We start from the raw sequence: 18,496 nt of genomic DNA on the forward strand, positions 1-18,496 counted from the left end.
AGCAAAATTAGGCTATATATCTTTTAACAATCTTATATCTTACCAAAATAAATAAATAAAAGACGCTAAAACGAAAAAAATATTTTATTTCGTTAAATTTAAATATTTGAAGATGAAATAAGGCGGCTTGGGCAGGTGGAGGCGGAAATAGAGGAGCGGCTGAGGGAAGCACGGAGGAGACTCTCCCCCCGGCAAGTCTTTCTGTAAACATTGAGGTCCTGAGCGTGCGTTGGCGCTCCCTCCTTGACACTCACGTAAGCTTTTCTCCCATTTCTCCCTCGTTATTGAGTGATCTGAAGGCTCCGGTACAGACCCGAGTCCTCGCAGGATTTATTGATGTGCGTAATGAATTACTGCATGCTAAGATGGAATAGATAAACGGAGATGGGTTTTTAGGCCAGGTTGGGCTGCCGTGTATCTAACGACCCGATTTGCTCTTGTTTTTTCAGAAATATGGCGAAGAAAACTGTTCAGTCAACTAGGTAAGCTTTCTCAAGTTTGTTGTTTATTAATAATTGTAAAGTTTTCATTAGATTTTTTAAGTTTTAATTTTTGTTGGGTCTGAAAAAAGTGAAGTTTTTGAAGTAATTGACTAATGTCTTGGACACACTAGTGGTGTTATCCCTGTAAGTCATAACATAAACACTACAACACATTGTTCAGAAGTTATTTGGATCAATTACGAAGCCCAGTATTTCTCGGAGTCCTACAAATGATCAACTCCAGCCTAAATTAATGGTAATAATGGGCTGGTGTTGGGGTCTGGCTTGTAACACGTTGTAGGTCACTTGTAGGGGGACCTCGTGGTCAGCCTCTGGGCCTACCACGCACCTATGTGGGCAGAGTTGTGTTAGGTAAAAAGTAAGCACAGGTGTTCTTGTGTAGGAAAAAAAGCAAGGAAAAGTAGTATGACAAGGAGCCATGAAGCTAGTGTATAAACAAGTGCTAAAAGTAAGGTCCTAACTGTAAGGTCTGTGCTATGTCTTGGTTAAGTGTTGAACCTACCCCAACTTAGTTTAAATGAAGACATTGTCATATATATAGTGTGCAGGAAGGGTCACTATTGCCTCAGAATTATAATACTGAAGTGTTAACTACTTGCTAGTTTGTATGTGGGTCCATTTCCGACAACGGTCTAGCAATAATGACTATGGACATATCCTGACCATTTTTTTTATTTTTGACCATTTGTAGCAAGGATAGTTATACTAAACCAAGTAGGAGCAAGATGTCTAAATTTAAAAGAATATAAGAATGAAGTAACTGCAGAAAGCCTATTGGCCAGTATGAGGCAGCTCATTTATATCCACCCAATCATTCGCTTATATGTCTAACCTATGCTTGAAACAATCAAGGGATACTACTTCTATTACATTATGCGGGTACTAGAACAAGTGAGCGGCGGAAAAGTGATGGCACTAGAAGACAAATTTGGTACTGGCATTTTCTTACAAAATGGGTTAGTAAAGATGGAAACATTCTTTAGGCAGTTCATATTTTTCTGGGCTTGATAAGGTGGTTTTAAATTTAATACTTTCAGACTCATCAATAATTCAAAGGAATTTTGCCTGCTATATGTGTGGAAATTTTAATTCTCAACCCACATGCCAGAAAATAGTGACAATGTCTATGTCCATCCTTGACCACCATAAAGTAGTATAAAGAAAAAAGTGGTAGTGGTACAAAAAGTTTATATTCTTACGAAAGTGAGGTGAACAGGAAGAAGGTTGGGAGGTAGTAAAAACAAAACTTTGCCTAATGGCAAAGAAAATGAAGTCATAAAAAAAAGAGAAGCAATGTAAACAGAATACAAAACAATGGGTATAAATTGGATAAGTTTAGATTTAGGAAAGACTTGGGTAAAGATTGGTTCAGTAACAGGGTTGTTGATTTGTAGAACCAATTACCACGTAACGTGGTGGTGGTGTCCCTCGATTGTTTCAAGCGTAGGTTGGACGTGTATATGAGTGGGTTTGGGTGGTTATAGATAGGAGCTGCCTTGTATGGGCCAATAGGCCTTCTGCAGTTACCTTTGTTCTTATGTAGGAGAAAGAAAAGACAACCTTGAGGGGCTAAAACTAAATACAGTAGCCATAAATGTGATCCGACTTACCTTTACCCATATAGGCTTTTTCTTTTCTTTCACTTATGTTTTTATCCTTTGTCCATATTTCACTTCATTATCTTTCCCAGTAGGCTTACTTTTTTCATATACAGTACTTCAACAATATTTCTAAACTTCAACTTCTTACTTTTCACCTTGCTTTATTATATATAATATTTCTTTACGTGTCTTAATAATGGTCCAAGATGGACAGCAACATATTCAATTCCTTTATTTCCAGAGGTGTAGGTTTAGTGTCTAATTTTCAGTCGTTATTGTGACTGATCGTCTGCAAAACTTAAATTTTTTAGTTTATGTAGTGTTACCAATTAACTTGTCTTAATTGGGTAAATATGTATTGAATAATTAGGTATAAGGGTTACCCAAATTTTATTTGTCAAGCAAAATTCCTTCAAATGTTATGGGTCTGCAATAAATTCTTTTATTTTGGGTACAGTTTACAACCTAAATGGGCAGTCATACTGGACCCTCGTGTGGTAAATGTTCTATTGCCACGAGTGTTTGCTTTACAAGTACATTATATATATTTTACTCTTCTCTGCCAAACCTTGTGCAATGTGGGCATCTGACAGCTGGGTGGACAGTGCTTAGGATTCGTAGTCTGGGGTTCGATCCCTGGTGGAGGCGGAGACAAATGGGCAAAAGTTTTTTTTTCACCCTGATACTCGTGTTCACCTAGCAGTAAATAAGTACCTCGGTGTTAAGACAGCCGAGGACTGGGTCGCAGGGTCTGGTGCCATACATACCAGATTGTACGTATGGCACTGTTACTCTTCGCTGGTTCTGTTCTGCATTTTCTAACATACCAATCGCAACATGTGTGATACTGTATCCCTCTCTTTTCCAGAGTATATTTTGAGAGCTTTGAGATAGCCCCAATAATTTAAGGGATTTATCAGTGCATGTGCTCTGTTATCTGTATTCCCTCTTATTTCAGCAATACAAGATAAAATTGAAGACAAGCACAGTGAAAAGCTCCTTGCACCACTGCTTTTCCTTATTTTCATATCAGATAGAAATACACGCCACAGATTCATAGTCTTTTTTCCAATATAAAAATCAACATGAAAATTACTTCTATTAAAAACATTGAAAAACTACAAGTAGATATTAATAAAGTTTTCAACTGGGCAGCAGAAAATAACATGTTTAATAATGATAAATTCCTGAGTACTGTACTTAGGTATGGTAAAATTAAGGACCTTGAACAAAATACAGGGTAAATCTGCCCATAATAGGAAAACTACATGTAAAGGATCTGGGAATGATGTCTGATGACCTAACATTTAGGGCGCATAAATTAACAAATATAGCGTCAGCCAGAAAATGATAGGATGGATTACGAGAACCTTCATATCCAGGAATCCCATCACAGGTGGTCACACTTTTATCACTTGTGCCATCCCATCCAAGTAGTGCTGGATCAACCCGGCTGTAATGAATAAGTGGCCCTGTGTTTACAGTTCACAGATAAAGGCAACATTAAAAGAAATAGTTGCACCTTGGAAAAGCAACCGAGTATTTAAAACTAAATATAATGGTTCGTCTTTATTTCCAATTGCAGAGGTTTGCATTCGGTAAAATATAGACCTGTTATCCTTTGAAAGTGAGATTCAAGGCGTGGGCATGGAAAATGTGTTAGAAGTGATTAATTCTCAATACAGACGGGTTCTCTTGGTGGTTGTTCTTAATGTGACAGGTGAAAAACCTGTGTGTTCCACCTGCTCCCAGAGACTTTCATCTTCATGGTGGAATTTAATATGCTGTTCAGCATCTGCCTTTTCTTTTATATACTCTACTGCATTGCTCCATTTAGTCGTACACCTTCTAGTAGAATGTCCTAATTTTCAAGAGAATCGTAAATCTTGCTTTCCTAAAGGATCTAGGTCACTTCTTGGTGGAATTCTTGATGCATTAGATACCTTTGATGTCGCTTGCATGTCCTTTTGTTTTTGTAATGATATCATGAGTAATATTTATATTTCCCTTTGAATATCCTGCAACAGATGGTGCTATATAGCCTCTTTAATGGCGCATTCTTTTGATAATTGTATCCAATTGATTTAAAGATCTCTTATTTACACCATTCCACAGGTTCTAACGACCAAAATTTAGATTAACTGGCGCCTTATTTAAATGGTCATTGGCGATTACATCCAGAATACGGTATTGAGTTTACAGTCCATGTTAAACTGGAGGCCACTATTGTTTGTTGTGACAATCTTGCCTTTGCTAGGCCAGCGGTTAAATTTTCCCTTTACAGGTTTCACTGCTGTGCGGCATGTAAAGAGCTAGCCACTCGTGCTTATATATCTAACTAGGATTTCCACTACCATCTCAATGTTCAGTAATAATGGAAGTGTGTAAATTAATACAGTTTAGTGATGTTATTTATTTATATTTTTTGAAGCCATTGAAAATGCTATATTAAAAACTTAAGTTTTTGCAGAAATAATAGCAAATTTTATTTTGTTTACAGACTTTATGCCAAGGCAGTTTTTACTGGGTACAAGCGTGGTCTCCGTGCACAACATGAAAACACTGCGCTGTTGAAGGTGGACGGTGCCAAAAACAAGGGTGATGGTACCTACTACATTGGAAAACGATGTGCTTACGTGTACAAGGTAATTTGTTATGGAAAACTTATGTTCCAACTTTGTTCTTTTGTTATGTTCCAAAAGTTTTCTTTTTGGGAAATTAAAAAAAAGAGCAAATGCCATGTTTTCTTTTGGGAAGTTAATACATTAATTTTATGGAATGATTAACTATTAATTACTGTAATACATTTCAGTGCAAAAACAAGACCCCTTGCCCAACTGGTGGCAAATCAAAGCTTCGTGTGATCTGGGGAAAAATTACTCGCACTCATGGTAACTCTGGAGCCTTGCGTGCTAAATTTGCCCGATCCCTGCCAGCTTATGCAATGGGAAGGAGAGTCAGGATTGTAAGTATGCGATATTTCAACCTATCCTCCTGTTGAGATAGTACCTTTTATAACTGGACCATCATACTAGATGGTCCAGTTATAAATGACCATGATGGTCCGTACTAGATACTTTTATAACTGGACCATCGTACTACAGTAGACAATTAGTAGAATTTGGTACCATTCACTTTACAAGTCTAAAAATATAAGGCTAAAAACCAAACCTTAATATTTCTAGGCTTTGTATAGCACATATATGTATCTTTTAAACGTAAAACCCAGGCCAGGTGGATAAATGGGTTGCTACCATGCCAACCCTGGTTGAAAGAATAACATGTAAATTTTTTTTATAATTTGTTGAAGGTTGGTATAGAATAAGTTAATATTTGTGGGCTACATTGCTGTCCCTTTATTTTCAAGATTTGCAAGCATGTTATGGCGTATGCAATATTTTACAATGTTAGGATTATAAAAAGTAATTGCATTACATATGATTAATCTAAATTCATTTTTCTTTTTACAGATGATGTACCCCTCCAGAATCTAAATTAAATAAAGAATAAAATTAGTAATTCTTTGATTTGCCAATTCATTTATATAAATGTTTCATTCTTGTTTAAATTTTGAACAAATGGATACAGTAACTTGCCTGCTGTTCTCTCTTGTATTGAGCAGGCTTCCTGTTGCAACAATGTTTAACAGGATATTTCATAATGTCCCTTAAGAACATTGGGAAGAATCCTCGGTCACTTAAGTTATTGCTTTACAGTCCTTTTGTTCTCTTATTGGGATCCAGGATAAGTCATTTGAATCCCGCAATACAGGCTGTTCTACCGTCTTCCTGGCTTGGTGCCTTTTAATAATTACAGTACAGGTACTATACTTTATTCTTTAAAAGTTTGATATTTTTTTTTCTAAATAACTTTTCTGTGGAGGATGAGGAAAACTTTAATAAAATATATTCTGTACATCTTTTACTGAAATGAGAACATAAACAGATTGTTTTGATCAAAATGGTTCTTCCATTGGTGCAAGATTGTATTAATATTCGAGGCAAATATTGGGCAATGGAACAAGAATTGCTTGTGAAGACGATTTTATTGTAATAGTTTCTATACATGTAAATGGGCAATTCTGTTTAAATTAAGAAAAGTTAATAATTGTTGTGGTTACAGAAATTTGATAGTGAAATATATATTACAAATTAATTAAGGATAAATGAAAGTAAAAACACGATTTGGCCTATAAGAAAAAATTGATACAAGTTGGTTTTAAAACTACTATACATTATATTCTTTTTTATTTGTTGAAAAGCAGGTAAATTGTAAAGTAATGTTTTGATATGCAGATTTGAGCCGTTATGTATGCACATTTTTTGCTCCCTAAAAATGCAATATGCAGCTATATTATCTGTAAAACATGTTTTTAATTGCATTACGTTGGGCAAAGTGCAAGACTAGACTAGTTCTGATGTATGGGAGTAAAAAGAACGCATAGATAAAGTAGTGATGACCCTCACACTAGCAAAAAAAAGAGTGGCTGACTGAATCAGATTATTTAACATTTAAAAAGTCTGTAAATATATATATGAAGAAATCAATGGCTATCTGCAGTTGTCATGTTAAGGCTAAGCTTTCTTCAAGCAAAATGAAGGGTAGCTGTACATAGTGACAGATACAGCCTGTGGGAATAGTTCAACCCAGTCTCCAACAGCAGCTATATTAGATCGAACGCAAATAAAAATGTGTTGTTGCCCCCTAACAGTGTACACGTTTTGTAGAGGACACTGAAAAAAAGAAGCCAAAACAAATTGAAAATCCTAGGCCTAATAATAGCATATCAATGTACAGTATATTAGGCATGAGATTGTTTTGAGCTTAACATTTCATTTTACTGTTTAATATAATGTAATTAAATAATACAAAACTAACTTTTGGGGTCCAACAGTCCACTTTTGCACGTTTGTCCAAATAGTTGCTACATGTGCTATCATTTTAGTAGGATAAGTTGGGATATTTATAGTTGATGGTGCCGAGTAATGTTCACATTCTAATTTGTGGTAAATAATTAAAAAAAATACTAGTAAATCAAATATTTTCATTGTTATCCTAGTGTAATAAGCTTTTTTTATTTTCTTTAGAGGTACATACCCAACTAACCAATTGGACGGCAGAGCGACGCCCTCGCTTATTGCAAGGTTGGCATTCAATCATACCCCATTCCAGTGTTCAGTCATACTGTCTTAGTGCTTATCTTAATTATCTATTGCCTTGTCTTGGGCTTAATATTGACTAGGTTATCCCAACTGTCTCAGACAAGCTGGCACCAAGTCTTCAGTAACGTTTCGATTACTAATTTAATTGCATAAAACGGAATATGATGGTATTAGGATGTGGGGTATAGTGTTGGGGTTGCAATGTGTGAAAATCCTGAATGTCAAACTAAAATTATATTTATTTGTTTTCTACCTTACATAATTGCTTACTCGTGCAAATTTACTAGATGCTATTTGATTGTCTCTGTTTGCTATTACTCCCTGCTCTGGTGAAGAAGTTGCCAATGACTTTTGATACTGCAGAAGATAGCACACTCTTTGAGACCTTTGGGTTAGGTTGTGGAAGTCTCCTGATTAGCTGGAGTGCTCTGGCCTCCTTCAGCAGAGAGTGGAATGCTAGATGAACTCCAAGCAGGGAGTCTGCTGCAGACACCTCATAAAACTGGCAACTGAACTCGAGTGATAAAGCTTCGCCCTCGTCAGTCCACACACACCTGCAAGAAGGTACATAGAATAATTTTGTGAAAATATATTAACCAATATATCTGGTTAATATTACATTGGTATGTATACTATAAATCTTTTTACATATACTTTATTTTTTATTTTTTGGGTACCAACACTGGTGCAATTGTAGGGACCCCATAGCCTCGAAGAAAATAGAGCACTCAGAGAAGACCTTGTGGATGCAGGCGATGAGTCACAATAACGTGGCTAAAGTATAATACGTTGACCAGACCACACACTAGAAGGTGAAGGGACGTCGACGTTTCGGTCCGTCCTGGACCATTTTCAAGTTGATTGTCAAAATCGACTTGAGAATGGTCCAGGACGGACCGAAACGTCGTCGTCCCTTCACATTCTAGTGTTTGGTCTGGTCGACCTTGTGGATCCTCACTGAACACTGATTTTTTTCTCCTACCACTCCTATTTTTTTGTAAATAGGGACCAATAATGAAACTGCTATTTCATCTATATTTACAGCAGGAGCAGCAGAATTAAATGTTAAAATTGAGAAAATGCAACTAAACTAGTAAAAATTATAATTGTAGACTTAAATTATATTTGCCATAATGTGGAGCTTTAAATGCCAAGGAACAAGACTAAGGATATCTAGTGTTGGCACGATAATTCTGTTAATGTGTAAATAATATAATGGAATTTAAATAATTGTAATTAAATATGCAAAAGATTAAATGTTTGCTAACGCACGTAATGCCTTCTATCGTGAAATAATATTCCTGAACACGTATGAAACACAAACTCCAGTTAATTGAACCATGAAGTTAAAACGTTGTGTCTACTTTCAGTGAATAACACTAGCCATTGTACTTAACCATTTCTAATGATGTGCATGGTGTCTCACTTACCTAAAGTGTTCCAAGTCTCGTTTATTGCCCAGAAGTAATGTAGTGTGGCCTTTCAGGTGCTTATGATCTCTTGCTTGACTATCAGGGCTGTCGTCCAGATTCGGGTGGCTGTACTCTGGACTGTCTTCTTGTGGGTCACTACCATCAGGTTTGTCTTCTCTCGACTGACTGTGGTCAGATCTATGGCGTTGCCGGTGTTTGTGGTTGGGGCTATGATCTTCCTGGTGGCTATGCTTGAGGCTCTGGCCTCTCAGGGTTATTATGGCTGGAGTTACTGTGTTTACTTAATGTGATAATGTGCGGGATTGGTATCTCTCACGTGGACCATGATTAAGGTTATGGTTGTTAAAGTGACCTTCGTCGCCGTTGTGTCTGTTTGGGTGACTATGGCATGAGGTATAATTTCGTAGGTGACTATGGTCAGCTGCAATATAATTGTTGCTAATATTGTTGGGGCTGCAGTTTAAATAATTTTGATTGAGGCTATGAATTCTTGGTTCACTACGGTCAGGGCTATTATTTTTCAGTTGGCTGTGACCATTTCTATGACTTTTCAGATAAACATGACCAGGGTTGCAGTCTTCTGGGTGACTACGATCAAGGTTAAGATATGCAGGTTGATTATGGCTAGAGCAGTGGCCTCTTGATTGACTGTAAATAGGGATGTTATATCTCTGGTGGCTCTGTTTATGTTTATGACTTTTTGGATGGCTGTGATTTCTCTGTTGATCGTGATTGGAGTTTAGGTCGATTTGGCATGAATGTGGTGCATTTATGTATGCGAAGCTTCGATTCTCACAACCTAGTTTGGTTTCGCAGCTGGTATTTGATAGGTGAGCTTGAAAATTTTTTCCACATGTATCACGATCTGATTTCGTATCTTGATCATGTTTAATATCAAATACACTAGAATGAAATGAACTTAATTCAGCCGCATTTTCAGAGCTTTTGCTACTATTGTGGACGTTACGAGTATTGACACATTCATGTTTGTTAGTGTAGTGATCGTGAGTGTTGAGCTTACGGCTCGTATACGCGTGATGACCGCGCTTATCAATAATCCGATTTTGCTTGATCGTATAATTGTAGTTACTTTGACAATGATGCCTGTAAGCACAAAGAGAGTTATTATTTGTGTGATGCCCATAGCTGTCGAACTGATGACTGGTTACACGTCGATGGTAGTTTGGGCGATGACTGGTATGGCTGAGAGGTTGGCTACAGGTGTCGGCGGTATGCGAATAGTCCTGAGCTTGACAATAATGATTGGGGGTGGCCAGAGACGCTTCTGGGTTCATTGCCACAGATGAGGTTTCTGTGTTAGAGTATCTACAGCTCGACTCCATACGGCTAACATTTAAAGACTCTGATACAGGGTGATTGAACTTTAAATAGGTGGGATTATTTTGGTAGAGACTTTTAGCACAGTGGTTGTAAACGCCATGGGTGCTCCAAGTTGAGGTATCGTTATCACTTCGAGTATGTGTCACACCGCCTTCCAAGGTGTTGATGCTATGGCTATTCAGGATATGTGTATTCAAGCCACTTCGATTGTTTGTGTTGTGTCTGCATGATACCTGTGCATTAGAAGTACTCTTTTTGTGCGTGCCATGATAATCTGGAATGTGTGTGTCAAAGACACTTTTAACAAGTGTGTCATGACCACACACAGCATAGGAGTCATGGCTACTAAATGTGTATTCATCATTGCCATTCTTAGAATGTATGTCAAGGCTACGTTGTGGGTGTATGTCAAGTACACTTCCAGTATTTCCTTCACGGTCACTTGAAGCATGCGTGTACGAAATAGCATGGCTGTGAGTATGGAGAGTGCGCAGCAGCTGTTTGGCATGGATGAAAGAAGTGCGGCTAGTGACATCATACACCACAATAAAGGCATCAGCCCAGGCCAAGTGACGAAGAATCTGGTGAGGAGTCTGAAATGTAAAATATATATATATATATATTGTTTTGTGATTTAGTAACTTATTTCTATAGTTGTATACGGCTTTCCTTCAAGACATCTCATGAACTGAAATATTTAATGACCAATTGATTTAAAAGATAAGCAGAAATGTGTATGAATTGTCTTCTACTTCAAATTCATCTAATCATTTTCGTTTAATGATACTTTTTAATTCTATTTGACACCCAAGATTGTCAACAATGTCTTAATTTTTCTGCAAGCTTAGCAAGGGCGTTAGCATCATGGTGGTGTTGTAGCCTGATGTGAGAAAGGGAGCCACAATAATTTAACTTTGACCCCCTTATTAAGTATGCATATATTTATGTCCGGCTTCAGAGACAAGCACGATATATAATTTCATTGTAAACTATTTAATGCTAGCAATGAGAACATGTATCTGAGATAATTATGCTGTCTTTGTCATATTTTAAATAATTGTGAATGATACAAGTGCACTGTACAAGTACACTGATATTTTACTTCAGTTCTAGATTATGTTCAGGACTAGTTTAGTTGCTAACCCAACCTGTCCTCATACACCAAACACCGCATTTTGACGTCAAAATACTAAACGAAAAATAAAGGTGTATTATAGTATGAATCAGAGAGGCTCACAAACATTCGCGTTTTCTAACAATGGCCTAGGTTACGGCAGGTCGTTTTAATACGCCTTTCTCTGTTCGTTGTGGCAATTCAAGAAGGCGAGCTGGCTGGTTGGTTAATAAGCTTATGTCATCTCTCCAACCCTTTTCCAGTCTATATGTCTTAAGCCCAAAATCAAACCCATTTATTAACCTTAAAATTTATCTTAAAATCTATAAACGCTAAATTTCTCGGCAAATATTCCTGTATTATGTATCCAAAAATAGATATCTACTAATATATATATATATATATATATATATATATATATATATATATATATATATATATGCGAACAAGCCTGAATGGTCCCCAAGGACAATATGCAACTGAAAACTATATATATATTTATTAGTTATATATATATATATATATATATATATATATATATATATATATATATATATATATATATATATATATATATATATAATCAATTATGTAAGATCTGATTATATATGGGGTCCTTGTGAAAAATCATTACAGTAATATGCGTATAAACTGACATTGTTATGCTGCGGAAGTGCATGGCGCGTCCCGAACACCATTCATCTATTCTAATCCTTAGGCAACCCGTCCTCGTGCTGTGCGTTTCTTTCATGTGGCCGTTTCCAAAGGTACATAGATAACTTTGTTTAATGCGGTGTAATAACAAAAAGCCCATTTTTGTTCATATATTAATATTGTATAGTATGATTTAGCGCATGCTTAGGCTATGGTGTTTTGGTTTTAATTATTATTTCTATTTATATTGAGTAAAGTTAAAATAACTATCCAGCTATATATCTTAAGCCCAAAATTATTCACCCTTTCAAGGCAAAGGGTGAATAATTTTGAAAAGTGCAATTAGGACATAAGAACATAAGAACAAAGGTAACTGCAGAAGGCCTATTGGCCCATACGAGGCAGCTCCTATTCTATAACCACCCAATCCCACTCATATACTTGTCCAACCCGTGCTTGAAACAATCGAGGGACCCCACCTCCACAATGTTACGCGGCAATTGGTTCCACAAATCAACAACCCTGTTACTGAACCAGTATTTACCCAAGTCTTTCCTAAATCTAAACTTATCCAATTTATATCCATTGTTTCGTGTTCTGTCCTGTGTTGATACTTTTAATACCCTATTAATATCCCCCCGGTTATGTCCATTCATCCACTTGTAAACCTCTATCATGTCACCCCTAACTCTTCGCCTTTCCAGTGAATGCAACTTAAGCTTTGTTAATCTTTCTTCATATGAAAGATTTCTAATTTGGGGAATTAACTTAGTCATCCTACGCTGGACACGTTCAAGTGAATTTATATCCATTCTATAATATGGCGACCAAAACTGAACTGCATAATCTAAATGGGGCCTAACTAGAGCAAGATATAGCTTGAGAACCACACCAGGTGTCTTGTTACTAACGCTGCGATTAATAAATCCAAGTGTCCGATTTGCCTTATTACGAACATTTATGCATTGATCCTTTTGTTTTAAATTCTTACTAATCATAACTCCCAGATCCCTTTCGCAATCCGACTTCGCAATCACAACACCATCTAGCTCGTATCTTGTAACTCTATCATCATTACCTAACCTCAGAACTTTACATTTATCAGCATTAAACTGCATCTGCCAATCCTTTGACCATTTCAAAACCCTATCTAGATAAACTTGAAGTGATAGTGAGTCCTCCTCCGAATTAATTTCCCTACCGATTTTCGTATCATCGGCAAATTTGCAAATGTTGCTACTCAAACCTGAATCTAAATCATTTATATATATTATAAACAACAGAGGTCCCAGGACAGAGCCTTGAGGCACTCCACTTACAACATTTTCCCACTCTGACTTGATTCCATTTATACTAACTCTCTGTTTCCTTTGGTATAGCCATGCCCTAATCCAGCTTAATATAGCACCCCCAATACCATGAGACTCTATTTTTTTAATCAGTCTTTCATGTGGCACTGTATCAAAAGCTTTGCTAAAGTCAAGGTATACAACATCGCAATCCTTACCACTATCAACTGCCTCAACAATGCTAGAATAAAAAGATAACAAATTTGTTAAACATGAACGGCCATTTATAAAACCATGTTGCGACTCAATTATTAATTTATGTTTTTCAAGATGAAGACGAATTTTATTTGCTATTATAGATTCGAGTAACTTTCCCACAATAGACGTTAGGCTAATTGGTCGATAGTTAGACGCAAGTGATCTATCTCCTTTCTTAAAAACTGGTATCACATTAGCAACTTTCCAAAACTCTGGCACTCTGCCTGACTCTATTGATTTATTAAATATGGTTGACAGTGGGTCACAAAGCTCCTCTTTGCATTCTTTAAGCACCCTAGCAAACACTTCATCCGGCCCTGGGGATTTGTTTGGTTTGAGTTTTACTATTTGTTTAAGAACATCCTCCCTGGTAACTGCTAAACTCGTCAACCTGTCCTCGTCCCCACCCACATAGACTTGTTCGGCTGAAGGCATATTGTTAAGTTCCTCTTTAGTAAATACAGATACAAAATATTTATTAAAAATACTACTCATCTCTTCATCACTATCTGTTATTTGACCTGTCTCAGTTTTTAATGGACCTATCCTTTCCCTAGTCTTAGTACGATATAACTGAAAAAACCCTTTAGGATTTGTCTTTGCTTGCCCTGCTATGCGAACTTCATAGTTTCTTTTTGCTTTCCTTATCTCTTTTTTAACATTTCTAACCAGTTGTACGAATTCCTGTTCTAAAGTGACCTCCCCATTTTTAATCCTTTTGTACCAAGCTCTCTTTTTACCTATAAGGTTCTTCAAATTCTTTGAAGAACCTATATGAAAAAGACATATAGAATAATCTAAACCTGGGAGGCTATACTCATGAAACTTCAGCCGGCAATGGATAATTTACTTTATTTCTGTACTATATTTTTTTATTATTACTAGAATTTGAGCTAAAATCATAGTCCTGGTTTTTCTTGTTTATTCCCGCATATTAAGGCAAGAGGGACAAGGTTGTGAGCCCGTCATGGAGGACGGAACACGCTCTCTTCCATCATTTAGTCCGAAGACGGACGACACAAGAGCGCTCAACTTCCCTCCTGGGGTCGCTGGAACATGCAATCATTCCCCCCACGCAAAGGTAATGTCCCAGGGAAAGTAACACTCACTCCGAAGAGTGTTTACGCACATGTCGAGTGATTTAAACATGGAAGCAGAGGTATGAGACTGAAGTTTCAGCCCCGCTCCTGTGCCAGGTAAGTCCATCACGGGCTCACCATAGCCCGTGCTACTTGGAACTTTTAGTTCCCAGTAACTGAATCTTAAAACAACGTGTGAGACTGACCTGTGCGGTGGCGGCGTCAAGGAGGTGCAGGTGGGCCACCTCGTGGTCCACTGTAGTCTCGTGCTGGTACATCATTTCTGCACAGGAAGGGTGTCTTAGTCTCATAAATTATTATGCTTTCAATCAAACACATCAGCATTTACTCTATATTACGCACACAAAGATTGATTCAGACTGGTATGGATTGTTGTAGCATTACAGATGCCAATTGTCACAGAAAAAAATTAAATTCTGTACAGCATGTCAATAAAACTAATAAGGAGCACTAACGATATATATATCAATATTACTATTATGGCAGTATTTACTGGCTGTACATAATTGGGGGTTATAGATAGGAGCTGCCTCGTATGGGCCAATAGGCCTTCTGCAGTTGCCTTTGTTCTTATGTTCTTATGTTCTACATAAGCCAGAAGTGGAGTCTTGCACCAAGGACCAGTATCATTCCACCATCACTTGGGTCTATCTCCGGTAACAGTCTAGATATAGACGGCATCACCTACAACGGTAGGTCCCCACATCGAAACTTATTCGAATGAGGCTAATATGATACACAACAAACAGAAACCTACAATCATCGTGTACGATATTTATGATTGCCAGTGACTATCGTAAGTAAATATCACCATACTGGCATGGGCATGCCAGTAACAACCTATCCACCCAGCAGTGAATGGTTACCTGGTTATTAAACGATTTGCCGGGTCGTATTCCATGAAAAATTAGGATTAAGGACCTGCCCGAAATGCTATGCCTGCTAGCCTAAGCTGACCCAACCACAACTAGATCTGTCACACAGTTTTACTCACCTGTGTCGGAGCTGTACTCCCCAATGTACCGCCTCGTCAGGAAACGGACGGCGATGGCTGCAACAGAACACATTATTAACTGCTAAGAAGATGGTGAGTAACAGCTTCAGTGAGGGGAATGTGTCATTTCGCAAGGTCAGTGGCTGGCATACCAGTTTTGACGTCTTAAAACAGAAAGTAGCTGAGGTATACATTTAAAATTTGGAAGTTGACAATTACAGTCAGACTGAAAAACAGATACATAAAGTCAATGCTAAAACTAGTGATCGAAGTATACATTAAGAATTTGCAGTGATTTGGAAGTTAACAGTCAAGGTTTAATGAAGTAATTAAGACAAGTTAGCAGATTATAGTTATGTAAACAGGTACTTGCTTTTAACATTCAGATAATGACTACTGTATACAACATTACTACAGTACTTGGGAAAAGTGATGGTAATGAGAAATTATATTGATGAATGCTAGATTTTAAAGAGGGGGTTAATAATGCTGCTTGCATGACAAACAGAATAACAGTAAATGGGGTACTTTAGTAAGTCAAATTAACCTGAATAAGGATAGTCTAGATTTGCCCCTTCCAGGAATAATATTACTATTATTAACATTACTATCCTTAAATTCCTCTTGAGATTCATAAATATTTCATGTATGTGTAGGATGAAGTACATGTATCTTTCTATAAATCCTATCTTTTTTTACACAGATGGATACAGTAGAGAACCTACGACTCATGTTAGCTGGCTATCTACTGGAAGCAATTGTTTAAATAAGCATTAACCCACAATATTCCGACCTTTGTCGTTTGACAAAATATATTGGATCTTTTGAGGTTCCTGAGCCTACTGGGCTCTATCATATGTACATTTAAAACTGTGTCTACCTCCACTATATCGCTTCCTAGTGCTATCCCTTTGTTTACTACTCTGTACACTGAAAAAATATTTATAATACCTCTGTGGTTCATTTGGGTACTCATTCCTATGTTCACTTGTCAGAGTACCACCGGTGTTAAATAGCTGTCTTCATCTACCCTATCAGTTCCTCTGAGAATTTGTTATATGGTAATCATGTCTCCTCAAACTCTTTCGGTCTTCCAGCGATGTGAGGTTTAATTCACGTAACCTTTCCTCGTAACTTATACCTTTGAACCTTCTCCAACTTCGTCTTGTCCTTGATTTGGAATGAACTACACGTTGGAGCCGCACACCCCAGGATTTGTCTTGACATATGTGGTATATACAAAGTTTTAAATGATTCCTTACATAAATCTCTAAATATAGTTCTGATGTTAGCCAGTCTCGCATGTGTCGGTCATGATACCCTTTTGATGTGTGCTACTGGAGACAGGTTCTGTGTAATATCAATCCTTAGATCCATCTCTCCATTTCATGGTTAAATTCAGCTCCCATTTGTTACTTTGTATCTGGCCTCCTGCTTCCTCCACCTAGTTTCATTGCTTTACATTTACCTGAGTTAAAATGAGTTAACCTTTGTAACCATATGTTGGACCAAAATCGTCTTAAGATACTTTATCTAGGTCATCTTGTAACCTCTTGCCGTCTTCCTCTGTCTTAATCCTTTTCATAATTTTCGCATCATCAGCAAACATTGAGAGGAAGGAGTCTATTCCCTTCGGAAGATCGTTTACATATTTGAGAAACAAGATACGTTCAAGAACTGAACCCTATGGGACTCTTGCTAGTGACACTTATCTACCCTGAGATCTCACCCCTCACAGTGATGCAATGTCTTTTGTTGCTTAGGTACTCCTTAGCACTTGAGTTCACTTCCCTGCCACTCCTTCCTCTGTGTATGAGAGTGAAAGTGAGTGAAATAATTTATCTGTTTGCGACTTTGGTTCTCAATCTTCCTTTACTTTTAAACAAGTTTTCTATGCTTTTTGCGCACACAGGTTCATTCTGCAGTGCATTCCGGCCGTCCACAACGCAGGAAAATTACTCGCTTACGTGCCTGGCGTGTGCTTGTGTGAAGGCGGGGGAAAGGGATAAGGGGCGGTTGCGTGCGGTCAGTGATGGAGAGGGCGAGGGTGGTGGAGGTGGAACACCGGTCAGACGACATCGTCAGCGGGTGTTGACCTGAGACGCTCCTCCTCGGCACCACCCACACCCACCTCAAAATACAGGCAATATGCTCCCCTTGCACTAACTAGGTAACTAGGCAACTAGGCAACTAGGCAACTAGGCAACTAGGCTTCCAGTAACTAGGTTTCCACTAACTAGGTAACTAGGCTTGCACTATGTAACTAGGCTTCCACTAACTACGTAACTAGTTTCCACTAACTAGGTAACTAGGCTTGCCATAATTAGGTAACTTGGCTTGCACTAACTAGGTAACTAGGCTTGCACTAAGTGACTAGGCTTGCATTAACTAGGTAACTAGGCTTGCACTATCTAGGTAACTAGATTTGCATTAACTAGGTAACTAGGCTATCACTAAGTGACTAGGCTTGAGGTGAGTAGGTTACATGAACACTTAAAAGTTGTCCAGACTATTTTCGTCATGTAGCGAAAAACTTGAAATATGTGATTTAATTAAACTGTGAACTAGTGTCGGTTTTTATTCTATTAATTATCTTAATTTGGCGTCAAATAATCTATGAATGTGTATAATTCAAATTTAGATTTACTTCTCAAAATTTGTAACAAGCTTTTGACAGTAGGAGAATTACGAATGCGAGACATAAGCTTATGTACTCTCTTAAGATTGTATACTTCGTACTGAGAAGCAGAAACAAACCATCTATTGCGATGAAACTTGTAGAGTATAAAAATACAGTAAAAGTACATGAGCATTAGTGGTGTATGTCCAGTAGTAGTTAATAATGTTGTATAAATAACGGTAGAATTACCATCATGAGCATCGTAGACGGTTGTAGTCTACTGCTACAGTGACTACAACCATCTACATTAGTTGTAGACCAATGTCTACAACAATTATAGTTGTAGACTGGTTGTAGTCTACAGACTTGATTGACTTCTATGACAGGGTCACCAAAATAAGACCAGAGAAAGGAGATTGCATCTTCC

The 18,496-nt window shown here is 37.5% G+C and overlaps 2 protein-coding genes across 2 annotated transcripts in view; one reads left to right on the top strand and one right to left on the bottom strand.

Annotated features, from left to right (window-relative positions):
* Positions 1 to 131: 131 nt before the first annotated feature.
* On the top strand, positions 132 to 5,619 carry RpL35A (ribosomal protein L35A). The gene is made up of 5 exons (XM_045748857.2): positions 132 to 254; positions 450 to 482; positions 4,605 to 4,749; positions 4,917 to 5,069; positions 5,575 to 5,619. Exons 2-5 carry the CDS (start codon positions 454 to 456, stop codon positions 5,596 to 5,598), a joined length of 351 nt encoding a protein of 116 aa, XP_045604813.1. The 5' UTR covers positions 132 to 254; positions 450 to 453; the 3' UTR covers positions 5,599 to 5,619.
* Positions 5,620 to 6,336: 717 nt separating this feature from the next.
* LOC123762349 (serine-rich adhesin for platelets) overlaps positions 6,337 to 18,496 on the bottom strand; it is a 36,656-nt gene continuing 24,496 nt past the window's right edge. The window contains 4 exon segments of the mRNA XM_045748856.2: positions 6,337 to 7,820; positions 8,697 to 10,633; positions 14,641 to 14,717; positions 15,450 to 15,506. Coding sequence (XP_045604812.2) covers positions 7,550 to 7,820; positions 8,697 to 10,633; positions 14,641 to 14,717; positions 15,450 to 15,506 — 2,342 coding nt within the window. The 3' untranslated portion in view covers positions 6,337 to 7,549.

This window comes from Procambarus clarkii, chromosome 2 (genome assembly GCF_040958095.1).
Source record: "Procambarus clarkii isolate CNS0578487 chromosome 2, FALCON_Pclarkii_2.0, whole genome shotgun sequence".
NCBI classification, from domain to species: Eukaryota; Metazoa; Arthropoda; class Malacostraca; order Decapoda; family Cambaridae; genus Procambarus; species Procambarus clarkii.

Coding starts and splice junctions, on each gene's coding strand:
- RpL35A (XM_045748857.2), top strand. CDS start 454: ATGGCGAAGAAAACTGTTCAGTCAACTAG. Junction 483..4,604: donor AAAACTGTTCAGTCAACTAG/GTAAGCTTTCTC, acceptor TTTTGTTTACAG/ACTTTATGCCAAGGCAGTTT. Junction 5,070..5,574: donor TGGGAAGGAGAGTCAGGATT/GTAAGTATGCGA, acceptor TTCTTTTTACAG/ATGATGTACCCCTCCAGAAT.